The sequence below is a fragment of the Pieris rapae genome, chromosome 17 (genome assembly GCF_905147795.1).
Source record: "Pieris rapae chromosome 17, ilPieRapa1.1, whole genome shotgun sequence".
Lineage (NCBI taxonomy): Eukaryota > Metazoa > Arthropoda > Insecta > Lepidoptera > Pieridae > Pieris > Pieris rapae.
The window spans coordinates 9714866-9733658 of record NC_059525.1 but is presented as its reverse complement, the minus strand read 5'-3'; the positions used below and the strand labels follow the sequence as shown (position 1 = coordinate 9733658).

Sequence of the window (18793 nt, the reverse complement as noted above, 5' to 3'; positions counted from 1 at the left end):
AAATAATCGTATGTCTAAATAATTTTATATTTTAATTTACATAGAAATCTGAGCCTAAGATATTTGCAAGAAAACTACAGAGTAGGTTCGTCATCTTGTAGAGGTAATGACTGTATGTTACAGTTATTTTTTAAATCTCTATATACTGCATACCGTATACCACATTATAATTTTATTACATCGAGTAAAATAAAAAATAAAGAAGGTATTTCCCTACAACTTTCACGTTGTAGTCGGTATTCAACTTGCGTTTTAATTGGTCAGCCAAAATATCGCTGGGCGCTTTGATTGGACCAAATTATTTAACTCTATCGTGACTACATTCACTCTAGTAAGCCGGAGCGAAAAGCTTGCTAAGTTCAACACATTCAGTCCGCCGCGAGCAATTGTAGGGGATACATTGTTGCTTGATACGCGCTATCGCAACGACAGTTTTTATATACTATATTAATTATCAAATAATAATAATTGTATCTATTAAACGTGCTACTGTAAATTTAGATAAGTGTTTTTTACATTATTAATAAGTGTAACAAGTGGTCTTCGCGTTGCCCGCGACTCTTCCTTGGTAAAATCGCTGAAGTGTAAAGAGGTGAGTTTTTATGTATGAATTAAGCGAGAATGCGTGTTTCTCGGGACTGTGGGCTAGCACGGCCGGCACAAGGCAACCGGCAGGGGAGCCACATCAGCCAGGGCCCAGGATCGATTGTCCCGGGAGCGGCGTGCGCTGCACTCACCACCCTTATTTTCCTTCTCATTCGTCACTTCATATGTATAAATTCATTAATTTTTGTGGTTAGAACAAACAACATTGAATTTCCTTATAAAACTTTATGTATGCTCATGAAGTTGTCTTAATACAAGTTCTATTACTAGACACGTACAGATTTGCATTCCTGGCGTGTTGCATATGCAGGGTGAATGTACTCGCTTAGCCTCAAGGACAACAAAATACAGTATAGACCTACAATCTGACCCAAGGGGTCTTTATTCATATAAACAAAACATTAACCGACGACCGAATTAAAAACTACAAATAGCTGGGCAGTCAGAATTCATTGTCAATAATAAGACAAAATAATTAACCTACCTACTTAGTTACCGAGTGGAAAAAAAAAGAAGGAAATTCCTTTATTTGTATGTTTCCATGTTCTAGCCAATTGGTCGTTAGAAAAATCTTATCTAGAATGAGTTTTGGTAAATCATCTGTTAAAACTTTAACCCGGCTACAGAACAAAAGTTTGTATGAATCTTTTTTTAAAAATAATACTTTTAGTTAGACCAAATAGTTGTAATAGTTTTATTGCTTATGATTTGTGTGGATAGGCTCTTGGGACTATTCTTCTTTATTATGGGGTTATATATATATATGGCTGGGTATCGCAAACGATTTCATATACGAAATAATATAAAAGTATTTTTTTTTAATTATCAGTCTTGCAAATACCTGTTGTTGTACGTTGAGAAGGTACTCACGGGTACAAATCGTAGTGACCTCAAAGAACGAGCTTTGGCATGTATGTAGTGTTGTAAATGTTTAAATTTACAATAATACATATTTAAATTTGATGAACATGGGGATAAATTTCATCAGTCCATTTGGCTACAAATTTATTTGAGTCTCGATCTTATATTGAGATGATATAAATGGTTTAGATAATTTTATTTAAACCAGTTATATTATAAACACTCATGCATTTAATATATAGGTACTTAATAGGTAGGTATATCCCTCCTGGTGAATAATGTTGAATATATACGTGTTGTAGTCGATATAAGTTTTCTAAATTAATTTTGTTCGCAATTGATACGTTACACAGTACACAATAGGACAACAAGTCTAGACTGCTAGAAAATATACCGATTTTTAAAAATATTTTTAATTTCCTTAAGGGGTTAGGGGTAGTCAGAGGATTTTTTCGTGCTATTAAATCATGTTATTTTACAAAAGTAGTAATATGAGATTATTATACAATGTTTTGACTTGAAGTCGCGAAAATTAAAAAAAAAAATGTAATTTCCAAAGTTATAGTTCCAAAAAAAGATCTTTGCGGTGACAAGTATAAGTCCTTGAAGATTCATCTAAAATCAATCGGATGAAAAAAATACTTTTATAAATAGATAATCCTGGGCCTGATCGATGGATTTTCTTTTTTCAAAAATTAACTAAATGGCTGCCTCAGGAAATTTTTGTCTAGATTTTTGGGAAAAAATCAACAGTTAATTGGTCTTAAAATATTTAAACTTTGAAAAAAAATCCTTCGATCAGGTCCGAGTTTATTATGTATTCTAAAAGCTGTATAAATTTTATTAAAATCTACTGAGTGGTTTTCGAATTACAGTTGTCACCAGTTCAAAAAACATAGTTTTGAGAAAAACGCAAACGCAACGAAAATGCAAAAAAATAATAATTTATTTCTTGAAAATTCTGACTACTGTGTGTTGGAATATTCTACTGTATATTTACTAGTGTTTCACTCCATATCAACACCGATAGAGAAATTTCCATTTAAACTTCTGCCATAGAGCAAGAGGAGAACTTAGTAATTAGGCCATAAACTAGAAATTCTAAGATAAAAGAGGTCCTGTGGCATGACAGCAATTGCATGACATGACAAATTGTAGTGCGATCGCTGATGAGCGTGAAAACCGCTATCACTCAGTACAGTCTTCCTATATATTTTTTAAATACCTTTAAGCTATAATGGCCTGTTACAATATATGAATGCATGGAAGATATATTCAATTATGATCGAAGTGAAAGGCGTTGCTTTCAAAAAGTGCCACAGAATATCACAATTAAAGAGCGCCGTGATGCGTTACTTTACACTTGATAATATTTTAATTGCAATGCATGTTTCTTGAGTGAACACTCATTCCATTACTCAAGGGTTTTTTAAAGCTCTTAGAATGTGGTTTCTCCTTTTGAATTGTAATGTTCTGCAATAAGTGGTGAAAGTAATATGTTGTATGGGAGTCTATCGAAAGAGTTATTGAGTGTGTAAACTTCTCAATTAGATGTATCAGCAGATAGCATATCGGATATCACGCGTATCGATATGCTTATTAACGTTTCGAGTGCTCGAATACAGACAGCTTACAATATTTTTACATGTATCATATGTTATAATATCTTTCCACAAATCATCATACATACAAAAGCCACTTTCTGCGAGTTCTTTTTGTGAAAGAACAAAAACTTCTAAATATAATTTATTCATATAAGATGTATGTAGTTAAAACAATGAAATGTTATAAACACAAAATATAAAAAAAAGATCACGAAAAAACTGAATAAGCAATCAGCCACGTGATAATAATCTGCGATTATCCTTCAATCATCCACCATCGGACGGGAGTTTTATAGAATTATTAAATATGTAAGGTGGCAAGGTTTATATTTGTTAAATTCTAATACTGTATCAGCTAGTCAATTACAACATAATATAATTAGTAAGGAAGAGAATATTGGCGTTCTAGGTTGCTTTTGCATCTTCAACCACTTGCAGTTATATCAAATAATATATTTTTCTGTAACTAATATAACACTCAAATAGAAAATTATATCTACTGTACTAACGGTTCTTATCGGCCATATTATGTTTTGCTAGAATTTTCTCGAATAAAATTTAGAAAGTATTCGGATTATAGAGCAATTTATCAAAACACTTTTTGAAGTTAATGAGCACATTAGCAATTCATATCGGTTAAGGTACGTTAATCGCGAATAACATTTCAAAATATATATTTTTATCTCAAACATATAGAATTATTTCACGGTAGAAAATGTACCAATTGTTGGTGAGTATTGACACAAGTGTCTTTTTGAGACGAACATATATATATGTTATATAATATTATTTTATATGATATGATATATGATATTTATTACAATATTATTATTAATATTATAATTAGATTTTGAAGTACTAGTTGCTTTCCAAATACGGAAACAAGAAATAGACAAATCTCAGAGTCAGGGGCTACTTCCGCTCGGAGGTAGACCGAATACAGCGCGACCTTAACATTGATATTCCCTTATTGGGTGATGATTCATGCAAGAGATATCTGCCAAGTATGGTGAGACCTTCGCCAATCGCCTTTTAGAGGAACAGTCTTCGGAGTTATAAAGACTATAACAGTATAGTCCTATACAGTATGGAGTATAGTGTATGCAGCGCATTGTTACATTTACTACCTACACAAGAATACATAAATCAGGTAAAACTGTTATGGAATACGTTGCCCGACCCTATACGATTGGCTACGTCTCTAACTTCTTTTAAAAGTCTTCTACATACAAGTCACTTTTTAATAATTGACATTGTTTGTATTTCTTTGAATGTAACGAAATTTAAATAAATAAAATAAAAAATATTAAAATTTTAGTCGTCAAAGACAAACATTGCTATTGTGCGATATTCCTACCGCGTGTAGGTACCTAACTCGTCGTTGTTTATAACACTAGATTCCTCTTAAAATTAGAACGGGCCATGTCAGATCGCTTGCGGTTTTCCTTTTACGTAATTGCTAAAGCTAATACTTTAGGCATTTAGCGATCTACAATGTGCATAGATACATGTTTTCAATGCGCTGTTTTGGTCGAGTCTGTCGTTTTAATGTGTTTAAAGGGCCTGTCTGTCGCCATGTCCTCTGCTGTATGAATGCACTTCATTTACGATGCGGCGCACATCGCCTTGTGCCTTTTGAAGGGAAATTATAGGGTTGTACACGTTTCATTGGGTACTCTTAGCTGATGTAATTAATCTGCATAATACAGGACTTTTAGCTGAATGCCGTGGCCATTTATTTTCATAATAATATAAACTAAATAAAAACACAAAAATTACTTATGTCTAGGTACAATAATAAAGTTTATAATTTCATTAATAGCTTTGTATAAACTTAATATATTTTATTGAAAGCTATTATTATATATTTCATATTAACGAATATTTTAGATAATACAAGAAGAAAAACTGAGACAGCCCTAGGCTCAAGTCCCTGGTAATGTCATTTTAAATGCCGGTCTGTGCGTTGACTGTCATTTGATATGATTTACTTGTAGCTCGTAGACAATGCCTCATTGACTTTACGTAATGTATTGTACGACAATTTATACAAGTACCGACTGAGATTATATCAGATATTATATATTGTATTTTTACGATATTGAAATATAATGGTAATAAGTAAACTAATATTGTTAATCTCGTCGCTTATAGGAATGCAGTTGCCGACACGTACGAAGGACGTACAGGGCATCCGTGAGCCCTATAAAGGAATCGTAACAAAGTAAAAATAGAAATAAATCAATGAGTCAGCGAGCTGCAGCGATACGTATAACATAAGTAATTTTGGTGGTGTCGCGATGCAGCTGCGATTCAGTTAAAAAATAAAAAGTCAACGCACTCGGCGCGCATCGCCGCGACCTTGACACTGACGCCTGCGCGCTTCCAACTTCGTGTAATTTGGGTTTCACCAAAACTTGATTTCGATTTTGTTTCCTCGATAATAATGTTGTTTTGTGCCATCTGTGTTACGTCCCAAATAGGATATTGTTGACAGAATAAAAATAGTCATAGTTTAAAATAGTCAGTGTTTTTTTATCGATTGAATCGATATATCACAGGAAATGAAGTCGATATATACGTATAATATAATAAGTGACTTATTTCTAACCACTCGTTTCCACGATATTTTAATGCTTTAGTGTTAGTTGTTGTACTTACCTGTAAATCTTAAAAAAAAATTGTGATAGCCATGTCTATTTATTGAACGCAGTACCTACTGGCCTAGTGACATCAGCGTGCGACTCTCATACCTACTTGAGGTCGTAGATTCGATCCCCGGCTATGCACCAATGGACTTTGAAGAAACCGACATGTCTTAAACCCAAAAAGTCGATGCAGGCATAGGAGGCTTTCATAAATTTTTTACCGCATTTTGTTATGGGTATTGTGTTGCTTTCATGGATACCTCGATGTCGTGTGGTAAATAGACAATGTGGGCCTATTTATACTCGGCTCGTCCCAACAAATAGCAATGCAGTGAAACGTCTGGACGCCGGCAAAACAAACACGTTTAAATATAGCAGCGCACGCCGAGATAAATGCACTTTTTATATTCAAAGCTACATTTAATTGTTTTATTTAAATAGCTTTCAATAGCCCCGCTCAGTTAGAACAAATGACAATATTTAATTATGGAAGTAGGCTTTTGGTGACGGATTAACGTTTACGTGCGAGATTTCGTTTCGCGTAGCAATTAGTCTTTACGAGGGAAACCTTAAACTTTCCCCGACACCGTATCTCATATTAAGAGGCACAAATCTCATTCGAGAAGACGAGTTAATTAAATTTCGGAATAATATAGCAGTAATTACGCTTATCCGAGGTAATTAGCGCCTTTTCCGCGACGCGGTGGTGTGCATCCATCCGACTGCGTCACGGCCCGCTTCCGCTGCCATTTGGTGCTTTTTGCTTAAATTCAGGTGCCATCTGCATGCTGATGGATGGCTCATACGCTAGAAAGTGTCTTGCTCTATTTTTTTACCATACCTCATAAACGCTTGTTTTCGTGGCCGAGTTATATACTTATATATACATAGACATAACATATTTACTAACAAAACACACACATAGAAGCACAAAATAATGCGCGTGTGCTGTGGTGGCAATAGGCCCTGGCTGGTCGATTCCGCAGCATTATGCTGAGGAAAGGAGCTTTCACAATAATATTCAAATGTGTTTAATAATTGTGTATGTTTTATCATTTATTAACAAGTAAAAAAACAATGTATTAAAAATAATAATGAATTTATAGATTTAACTTCAGCCTGTTCGGTTACAGGAGTTAAAGTAAGAGCCATAATCTAACATCGAGTAACCTTTAATAGAAATATGAATTGATAAGATATCAGAGCAACGTCTGAGGCTGCGGTCGGCGACCCCGAGTAACGGCGCCCGCGTATGTTTCGCGTGAGGGCGATACTGCGCACGCGATATCTAGCCCACTCTATCCCATATGACGCTGACATGATTTATATTTTCAACATTAATCATAAAACATTCTTTACGTAAACGATATTTATTTGATACGACTCATCCTATTTAACCCTGTCTCAGCGAGGCTGGAAATGCCATGTCTGAAATAACTGATTTAATCCAATCTACGCGTTTTTCCTCTTGTGGGGTTGAGCAAAAATACAAAGCTCGCGCGTAGCTCAATCTCTCCGTGAGCATTATTTAAAGGCAGATCCAATTCGCTAATACGAATCCCGTTCGGTACACTCGACCGGTTTAACAAGAATAGCTTCCTACGAAATTTTATGTCACGTATATGCGTTTGCATTGATTTTTTTGCCAGGTTTGGTCCTATTTACTATTGAATACTCTTTAAAAAACGCTTTTAGACGTAACATTCTTAAAACAAGAATTTTATTCCGATTGGCGTCAAATAACTCAGCCACGATCTCAAACGCATTCGATAAATTTATAAATAACTTATCTTTATAATTCTGATTCAGTCGGTTATATTTAACATTAAGTTGAACATAACATTGCCAAGTTTTAAACGAACCGTCGTTTTAATTAATTATACTTATTGAAAACATTTAGAACTTTTGAAAGTCCCGAAGTAAGCAACTACATATATTAATTTTATTTTGTAAAATTAACTAGATGTAATTAATATTTGCGTATTGACGTGAAATTTAGCAGGGATTACGATTCAGTGCGGTGGGGGGTCGCGGTCAACGCTCTGACCCCCCACTTTGCCCCCTGGCGTCTGTCAAAATCTCTGCATCTGCTGAATCGATGAGCCATGTGCGTTATGTTAAAATCGATTTACAAATTACACCTGCTGCTCCTAACAGATTCTAAGCAAAGATTAGTATAAACTAAGTCCGAGATAGTGAAATTGACTGAGTTTTTGATAATGAAAAAATAAAGTGTAGAATAGAAAAGAGGTAGCATTAAACTGTTTCACACAGAAACCAATCAGTTTTGTCCCAGTTCTGCGACACCGTTACTCCGGCTTCTCATTACAATGGCTCCAACTTACCTCCTTTGTAACCATTTACCCAATATTCGTAGTATCATTGCGAGATCGTCAATTAATTTATTAAAAATATATAAGTACCCACTACACAATGCGAGAATTGTCACGTTCGACGGAACGCGCCAAAGATATAGTTATTTACTAACGTTAATTTTCAAGCACCGCACATGTTTATAGAAAATTGTTTAAGAATTCCAAAAACCCTTTGCCAAACACTACAGGAGGGCAGCGTCAGTGCTCTGATATATCTATTATGATAGTTGTGTGGGTTAGGCGTGTCTAGGCCGCAGACAAAATAAAGCCGCAATTGACCTTCCGAATAACAATGGTGTAACCCCACCTGGGCTCGTTTGATAGATCATCTCTTGTTCTATTATAAACACGTAAATAGGCAAAGCTGAGGGTAAACAATATTTGAAAAAACATACCTTATTTGGTTAAACTCGGGAAGTTATGGTAAGACGCCCGTTAAACATTAGATGCAAAAGTTGTGTTTAAATTTTGCGGGTATCAATCATATAATCAGATTTTACGTATTAAAGAAAAGACAGAGAGTGTTCAATACTTTTGTAAACATGAAGTCAAATAACACCTCTTGTCTCCTCAGTGACTACTAGTAATACTTTATAAATTATAACGTACAGTATACATATATTAAATTCTCCTTTTAAGACTTACATACAAATTGTACTATATACATAATAACAACGTGGATGGCAATCTCAGCGGCTATTGAGTGCGTTTAACTCTTTCTCTGTGTTTTATAACAATACAATCCCATATATAAAATTAATGAATATTTCGTATGATAAATTAACTTGCCCTTGATATTGATTACTTAGAAATTATTTTTTTACACAACCATAAAAACTGGAACAGACAGATTTAAATTTAAAAGTTGTCATTCGTTTAGTGATGTATCAATCATCCACATATTGGAATATCAAGCTCTCTTATCTTGTGAGATCCAATGATTCTTCTTCCATCTATTATTAAGCTTGGCTCTCTTCGAATGCCAGAGGAAATGTTGTAACCAGCATAAAATCGATTGATTGCAGTATTTGTAGCGTTGTTGAGATGAACGTTATTTGAAAGTAGCCGTAACTGAGGAAAGAGCCGTTAGAAGTCGGGATGACGAATCGTTTTCTGTTCACCTTTAGTACTTTCTAGGTTACCTAAATAAGCGTTTGAAAGTATTGGTACTAGACTTTTCACAGTTATCATGTTTGTCGCAATTAATAGCAGCTTAAACGGGTGTTAAATCTCATTGTTAAATAACTCGTTATAAAAAGTTTGTAAATCTAGATTACCTATGCCTTGAACTGAAGCTCATCGCCGTTAACCAGAATCTCCGGTTTGAATCTAGCCATTACTTTAGCGCCCATTAACTATAACTGGCGTAGTGCTTCCGCATACGGTCTTATACGAAAGTGGTATATTTACGTTTAGTGGCGTTAGTTGAAACCGTTACGAGTCAGTAATAACACCAATTAGTAGTAAACATTCCTCGTAATGTCAGTTTTATGGTAATTCAGAAGATTGCAGTTCACTCGAGCGTCGGCGATGCATTTAACTGCATCAGCCGTTTCGTATTTATCAATTTATTTTTAATAAGAGTATTACTATTACATTATTAATGGAAAATTCTTATCTTAAATCACATCGTGTCCTTGTAAGAACCGGAAAGCAGTACAAAGACCAAATGAACCGTAAGAGCATGTCAAGCCTTTGTCTAGGCTCCGTCGACCGAGTCTAATTATTTATAGACATTTGCATATGTCATAATTTTGGCAAACGTTTTCTCGTTACTTCGCTTCACAGAGTTATTAAATGACTCTATTCCGTGCTCCTTTGAATTATTTCGTCCACTGCGTTGCGGAAAAATAACGGCACGGCAGTGACATTTGCGTCTAGTTCATTGTTTTTTGTGTCTTACGTAGTGTGCGTTAACTATTCAAATGTACGATATATTTGGCCAGTATTAATAGCCATCACTTTTGCAGACAAAATGAACGGCTTAAACGGTCACACAAATGGCGAGCTGAACGGCGCCGGCGACATCATCACTCAGAACCAACAGCGCGGCTGGTGGACCATCGGTCTCATCAACTCGCGATACCGGTACCTCACCGCGGAGACCTTTGGATTCAAGATCAACGCCAACGGCACCAGCTTGAAGAAGAAACAGATTTGGACCTTGGAGCCCGCCTCCGGGAGCGCTAACGACAGTGAGTTCATTAAGCCTTTTTTATAAATGAAGCTGTAATATCATTAAAAGTATTTTAAAGTGATTTCTTTTAATTTGGTAATAGATGATTAAAATGTGTACAAAAGATAAAACTTGTGAATACAGTTATTGTTAATTACTCAAAACAGCGACTAATTGGGGCAAAAACTCGCCCCACCCTTTATTGAGGCAGTAATTGGATTATTTCGCTTGTTCCGCACTTTATTTACGACTGACATCGTTCGAATATCTGAACTATTTTAATTTTGTGACAGCTTTGCGTTCGTAGGATTTTTCTTGAAGTACATATTGTACAGTAATACCCCAGCTGGTAGATCCGGACCGCGTTATAGGATATAACACCGTTTTTTTACCAATAAAAAAACTAGTAACACGAATTTAATAAAGTTATAATATATGTAGTATATGAAAGTAGGCAAAACTAATTATGGACTCGACAAAGTATTATAAATTTCACAAAACAGAAATATAAATTGAGAAATCGCTGCTTTATAGGAGGAAAATACCGCGTATTATGGGGCAGGTAAATGACGTTATAGGAAAACGCGACATAGGGTACCGCTGCTTGTAGGGGTTTACTGCAATTTTTAAAGGGAAATAAATAAAACGATTTACTCATTTGCGAAAAATGACGATCTTTAGCCTACTACATAATTCCAAAATCAATAAGACACCTAAAAGCTAATTAAATTGCATCCAAAAACAAAACGCGATGCCGTAATTAAAACACCTGCAATTCAAAGGAAAGCCAAACAGAACATTTACTCGCATATGTAAAGTACCCTCGCGTAAAGCTGCGGTACTAGAGGGAAGCACCCCACGGCCAAGGTCTAGCCAGACCCTCACCTGATCGATACGAACCTCCCTCCGACCCCGCGCCTCCGTCCCTAACTACCGATCGACTCTTGTTTATTTGTCGAATTTAAGCTCTCTCTTTGACAACTACGTTGCAATTGAAGACTCTCGGAGTGAAAACGTCTGTGTCGGCAATCGAACCTAGCGCCTCCGGGTTGAAAGCATTCAATGAACTTTTAACGCTTTTAACGCCACCGTTAGGAAGATTTAAAGTAACATTTAAAAAAATAGGTTCTATCGCATCAGACTAAGTGGTAAGCAATTCAACCTATGAAATAATGTCCGACAGGTGAATGGAAATCAAGTGGGTTCCCACACGAAAGTAATGTTTATAAAATCATGAGAAGCGTGTTTACCTACAATGACATACAATGTTCGCGTTTTCACTGAGATTTTTATATCACAAACAGTCTCATAGTGTGGGGCAATAGGGAACTTGGGAATTTGCGTTTGTGACTGACAATATATGATAGCTTTGAAAGCTTCAGAGATAGTCACATGTAACAGCCGTTTTAACTTTATGATAACAAAAACTAAAGGGCATCGTACTAAAAACACTTGCTGATCAATTAATAAAAGCGATGAAGAACGCCTATCTGGTACCTAATGCGCATTCTTAAGCCATAAATTATCAGATTTCTTTATAGTAAAATTTTATTCACAGCTTAAATTTAGTGTCATGTATTTTATAATAGTTGTGAACATATAAAATAAATAAATAAATGGTGCAGGTATGATTTATCTGCGCTCCCACCTGGACAAGTACCTCGCCGTGGACTCATTCGGGAACGTCACCTGTGAAGCTGATGAAAAGGAGCCCGGCAGCAAGTTCCAAATCAGGTAACAGCTCATTATTTGTTTTTGTGTTTCAGTCATAATTTTCCTAATTACTTACCAATTAGGAAAAGTCGCTTTCGACGCTGCTTTATTTAAATAAAAATTCTAGCGACTTGATTTACTTGTTTCAATTTACTGTCTGATTTAACTAATTTACTGCGACATGTAGATTGAGTCCGTTCCCAATCTAGTATAGTTAAGAACTATTTGGTTATTGTAGGTTCAAAATTACTTGCGCAACGGTGTGAAATAAAACTCGCATACGTATTAAGCTGTTGCTTGAGAACTGACTGATAAATAAATTATTTGTAATACAATTGGACAGTATAAACCTCGGAATGATCAATGCCAAAGCTAGTTTAAAAGTATGTCCCGTTCGATCGCGCCTCGCACATTAATCGTCTGTTGACTGCTAACGCCAGGATACAGAAAATAAATCTCACGCGACTGTTTCGCGAATACTAATAGCTGACTCACAGGATGTTACTTCAGGCTTTTGGCGTCTTCAAATATATTATTTCGATATTACCATCAAAAGCTCTATTGTCTGAAGTTGCAGAAATAAGACAAAACAAAATATATAGGTATAACTTTTAAGTGTGTGTTTTGTCACTTACATCAGCATAAAGTGTATAACAAATGTCGACTGTCCTCAATCTTACCATAAACAATAACGAGTGGCGACACAAATGATTTGTGCAGTTTGCACTTTGCTGAGCTCGTTAGTCCAAAAGTAGGTCGAATCCTGGATATTTCATTAGATATTGCGAGTTCAAACATCGTTGAATAATTAATTAATATTGAAGTCTGACCGAGAAAAACCATTTATATTAGTTAGTTTCCGCGTCGTAGCATAGATTTTGTTAATTTTGGCAACACTTTTTAAATAAATTTCCGTAAAACCGGAATGGATTCTACACCTAAACCCTGCATAGGATTCAGTTTCTTTAAGTTCTATTGCGATCAATTGCGATATGATCCATAGAGAGAGAAGATGCGACCATAATTTTATAGATATGACAAGGGAATCGTTTACAGAAAGTCTTATTATTATCTTGCAATTGCTATGCTGCATGTGTAAACAGAGCAACATAAATAAACGTTATCGATCTGATTGACGCACACTTCCTACAGACATCTTCGGTGACTCATCTGCTGCATTAAACGTTGGGTGACTCAAATGTATTGTGTTTTGTTTAAAAGCTTCTTAATGTATTATATACTTAGGTAACTTAAACATCCATTTTGTTGAATAAAGCCACAAAAGCCTTTACAGGAAAAATGAGAGAATATATCGAAACTGTCACCATAAGCAGGCATTTGCCTCGAGTATTTGTGTTTATCTAAGGCTATACGCGAAGTAGACAATAGGGGTACGGTAAAGGCAGGCAATCCACCTCTGCCTCATCAGAAGAGGGCACTACGAAACAATCCCTTTTGTGCACAGGTCATTGACTTCCACATTACAGAGCTCGTGTCATAATCAAACTGAGAGGGGCTAAAATAGAATATTAATGAGTGCTAACGCCGTCTTGAGGGATGCTCTTTACAATAATAGCTTAGAACAACAGGGGTGCGGCACTTGCTTAGGCATTTTATACATCAGTGTGTGCGACACGTGAGAGAAATCTAATAACCTAATACCGCGAGTTATTCCAATAAAACAATGAAATAAACTAATTAATTAAAAAAAATAATCGTGTCTTTACATCAAGGGCAGCACCAATTATTGTATACGAATAGATAATTAACATTTACAACAAATCAAAGATGAGTTTTGCAAAGTACGTTTTTTTTTGAAGCAATGACAGGTGGTCCATGGCCTATGGCATTTCCGGTTCAGTGGCCGCGCGGTTACATCCGATACGAATCCATTCAATTGGCTAATTAGCGCGGTCAGTGCTGCTACAAAACGATAAACATCTTTACTTCGCTTGCGGTGGTCCGTCACTTCCCCACAGACATTATTAGGAATATGCCCAACTGCTATCAGGGACTATATACTTGGCTCGGCTTTTATCTGTATACCTTTCTAAATTTTTATTATATAAATATAATAGAAGGGTTAATAATGTATTAAATAATATTGTTTTTTTATATATGATTAACACTTGTGAATGATGAATTTATTGAATATTGTTGAATTGTTGCAGTGTATCTGACGATTCGTCGGGTCGTTGGGCGCTGCGGAACGTGGAGAGAGGCTATTTCCTCGGCTCCAGTTCAGACAAGCTGACCTGCACTGCGAAGGTTCCAGGTGATGCAGAACTTTGGCATGTACATTTGGCTGCCAGACCACAGGTTAGTTTTACATATCTTCGTCACTCCCAGTGGAAATACAATTTATACATTTTAATTGTGTAAAGTGAAATACGGAAAAAGTATAGTTTTAGACATCTTTATAAAGTAGTTTATTGGCTATAAAAAATAGTTTCACTTTCGTTTGGAGAGGTGTTGAATTATGATTTATGATATTCGGAATTATATAAATATCAATAAACGCGACACCGCTTTTAGAAACGGGAAAATACTTTCTAAATAAAATATCACTTGCTTAACTGAATATAATATTCGATCCAACAGTATTCACAAATATCCACACTCCGCTAAAGAGTCTTGGCAGTTAGCATCCGAAACGTGAATCTGATAAATACTGGTCCGAGATAATATACCTATCCTTTGCAGAATTTAATCTTTGATGTCATCTTGTCAATGTTATCAAGAATCGATTTAATTAAAAAGCAACGATGGAGCCCTGCTTCTATACTTTATAAATGAGCGTTTATAAATGAATAAATGTTTTTTGAATTTACATTTTATTCTTTTGCATTGGTTTGACTGCTTAATATTCCAATCATAGAAGGTGCAGGAAGATGAGTCTACTGAAATGTGTTTACAGGTAAACCTTCGGTCGATCGGCCGTAAGCGATTCGCCCATTTGTCCGAAAGCCTGGACGAGATTCACGTCGACGCCAATGTTCCATGGGGTGAAGACACCCTCTTCACACTGGAATTCCGCGCTGATGAGGGTGGCAAGTACGCCTTGCACACCTGCAACAACAAGTACCTTAGCGCACCTGGAAAGGTACGTTATCCACATAACCTTTTTTATTTTTTTAGAACACGGGCAGGAAGTTCAGCTGACGTAAAGTGATACCGCTGCCCATGGACACTCTCGATGCCAGAGGGGTTGCGTTAATGTTAAAATTTCCAAAACGACTCCATCAAACATTGACAATAATGAATAAAGTTTTCTTCTTTTGTGGTTCAATTGTACGAGTGTGTCGTTTCAGCTGCTGGACTCGTGTAGTGCGTCGTGCCTATTTAGCGCAGAGTATCACGCGGGAGCCCTGGCGCTCCGAGACGCCGAAGGGGCTTACTTGGCGCCCATCGGGTCCAAGGCCGTGCTCAAGACGCGCTCTACTGCCGTCACCCGCGACGAGCTCTTCTCACTCGAAGACAGCCTGCCGCAGGCCGCGTTCGTTGCTGCCCTCAACGACAAATATGTGTCAGTTAAACAGGGTCTGTGTTCACGACTATTACTACACATATACACTTTAAAATAATACACACGGTGTACAAAGAATAAGAATCCTTTTGTTGGTATATAAACGAAACTATCAAAATAGAAACAACAGAGTTAGACTATTCAGTGTAAACAGTTCCTGAGCCTGAATGAGAGCCTCCAATTTACGTTCTTGAAGTGCGACGTAATCATTAAAGTTGCGTAAAAAAACATTAGCTTTAATCAAAACAAGTCATCTCAAATGTTGCATGTATTAGAGCAGTAAGTCGTCCGTCGATCGGAAGTGAGTCGTCAATGAGATGCAACATCACGCATGCGCCAGCGCACACATTGTTCTCGACGCATTGTTCTTTTGACTTAGGCATACATTTTATGGCGCCGTATTCGAGAAAGTTCACCTATTTCGAATGTCTCTAAACCGGATTATTCTTAACTGCATTTGTTAATAATATATCAGTTACAGTTAACTCTCGGCCGATGTCGCCGAGCTATAACTGTAATATAATGAGATGCGTTCATATGCTTCGAGAAAACTGACACAACATTACTATTCGAATTTATAATTGATGACTTTTCTAAATTTACTTTCACGGACATATTTCAATATCATCGTCATACCGTTATTTATCAATGCGTTTAATGAGTACAAACATATTCGCCTTAGCAAAGAGTATATTAATTATCAAAGTTAAATGCGGCAATCAGAGCGTCAGTCTGTCAGTGGTTGGATGGGATCAATCGGCGCAGGCGCAGGCATCCGTGCGGAGAAACCGTAGAAAGCCAGACACAATAGCGACGTTTTTGCGCGAATAACTGCGCGAACGCTGCCCGGTGGGAATCGTCTATAACAGATTTGTGTTTATCATTATAACCCCACCGTATTGAGATCCACTTTTCACACAGAAAATTACACTATTTACTCAAAGCCCGTTCAATCCATTTTAAATATAAAATGGCAGAATAATAACCAAATATCCTTAATTTGACGATTCTTATTTGAAGTAGGATTTACCTACACCTCGATATATACGTACAAAGAAGATAATGTATAAATGAATTGATAAACAAATGGCATCTCACCAAATGAATACTAACAGTGAGGTCATTTGAGCGGTCACGCTCGAGTGAATCGCTTACAGAACGATTATCTCTTCTCACAGCCACTGAATCATTAATCGGCAATTATGCTAAAACAAGCGAAGCAATACGAAATGTCCATTCAAGTATGAGATGACCGGGGGGAACAGCTTCCCTAAGTCTTTTCATTAGCGGGAGCTAACGTTTCGGTTACTTTACAGGCGTCGACGTGACGGCTAACCAAGACGAGATTTCCTCGCACGAGACCTTCCAGCTGGAGTTCGATTGGGCGACGAAGCGCTGGTACATCCGAACTATGCAGGACCGCTACTGGACTCTCGAGACCGGAGGCGGCATTCAAGCCAGCGGAGACAACAAGTACGGACTCATAAGTTCAATTATAGCGTCTCTAAACATTGTACACGATAAAAATTCATTAATTCAGGTGTTATATATGTATTACGTCTGGGTGATTAATAGGCGAACGGTTCGCAGGTCTTCCAACGCGCTGTTCGAGCTGGAGTGGCAAGGAGGAGGCTCCGTGGCGTTCCGCGCCAACAACGGCAAGTACCTCACCACCAAGAGATCGGGACATCTCTACGCCAACACGGATACCGTCGAAGACAACTGCAAATATTACTTCTACCTCATCAACAGGTGCGGTTCACTTTACTTTAATTCTTTCTTCGATAATCTTCTTCTTTCCCCAATCGATCGATCCGGGAAATTGACTCAATAAATGTGTGGAACAGGCCGATCCTGGTGCTGAAGTGCGAGCAAGGCTTCGTGGGTCCGAAGGGAGTGCGCATGGAGTGCAACAAAGCCAACTACGAGACCATTCAGGTGGTGCGGGGACCCAAAGGAGCGGTCTACTTCAAAGGTGATGGCAATTCCGAGAGATGTTCTACCGAAAACGTAACCATAAACTAATACAAACAAATATGTTCACTCGACAGGCTCCAACAACAAGTACTGGCACGCGGACAGCGAGGCCGTCACCTGCGATGCTGACGCGCCTCAGGTGAGGGCCGCCGTCTTTTAACATAGGTCCGACTGTGAGCGGGTGTCTCGTGCACGAACGCTTCCTTTGAATCTCCTTTCGATTCGCAGGGCTTCCACCTGGAGCTGCGCGAGCCGACCCGTTTGGCGATCCGGTCCGCGGAAGACGGGCGCTACCTGGCGGCCGTCAAGAACGGCAACTTCCGCCTCGCCTCCGCCGACCTCTCCTCCGCCACGCAGTGGGAGTACTAAGCGTCGGCTCCCACTCCCGGCCCCCGCCGGGGGATCGCGAGGGATCCTCTCACGGGAGCGACGAAACCTTATAATCTTGGAAGTGTTTTTATTCTTTGTCGATACTCGAAAACTGCGTGTAAAATATTAATTAACGTTTTCAAACGTCGTCTTTCACTAACCGCTTTTACGTCTGTTAAACGCGAGACCGTCTGTTAATACTCTTCCCGTAGCTATTTAAATCTAAATTATTGAATTTTACGTTAACGCGAGGCGCGAAACTTAATTTAATGTCGAAGTACGTGGCGGGTGCGCGGCCGAACGAGCCAATCGGCTGATTTGCAAAACAATCCGCCGCTTCTGGGGAAGTTGAAGGTGAAACGGGAATGTTTCGCATTTGCCCGACGAGCGAATTGAGCGCCTCTGCCCGGATGCATTTAGTATGATTAAGGTATATTTATCGCAGATTTGCGAATGTGATCGTATGGAAATATCGCTTGTCTAATTTTATTATTATAATTATAAATATTTTATCGCTAGATCTGCCTTCAGGGTCGCTTACGAATTATTTTTTTTACGGGATGCTTAATTTATATTTGTGAATTCGGGATCACACATACGAGAGTGGGCCCTCGTCTACGGAGCTGCTCCGGCGCACGAAGTCTGTCGTGAGATGTGTAATTAGTTAAGTTAACGTAAGCGACGTCGTAGAATTAAGCAAGTGCTCCGAGAGGAGAACAGAGGAGATGAGAGGAGAGTCCATTCCAAATTTTTACACGTATTTTATCCGCTGCGAGACGTCATGAAATCTGAATATACGAGGTGATTACACTGATCCTACATTTAAAATATTTGTACGATAATGTCTTTTGTAAACTATTTAAGTGAATAATAAATTATAATCATTTTGTGAAGTCTATTATCATTTAGCCTGAACCGTTTTCCTCCTCATTGTCTTA

The 18793-nt window shown here is 37.5% G+C and overlaps 1 protein-coding gene across 1 annotated transcript; it reads left to right on the top strand.

Annotated features, from left to right (window-relative positions):
• Positions 1–356: 356 nt before the first annotated feature.
• LOC111000751 (protein singed) lies at positions 357–18748 on the top strand. Its single transcript, XM_022270306.2, has 11 exons — positions 357–592; positions 10065–10289; positions 11896–12004; positions 14155–14302; positions 14901–15086; positions 15295–15523; positions 16826–16982; positions 17100–17261; positions 17357–17484; positions 17561–17625; positions 17715–18748. The coding sequence occupies exons 2-11, from the start codon at positions 10070–10072 to the stop codon at positions 17853–17855; spliced, it is 1545 nt and encodes a 514-aa protein (XP_022125998.1). The 5' UTR covers positions 357–592; positions 10065–10069; the 3' UTR covers positions 17856–18748.
• The last annotated feature ends 45 nt before the right edge of the window (positions 18749–18793 follow it).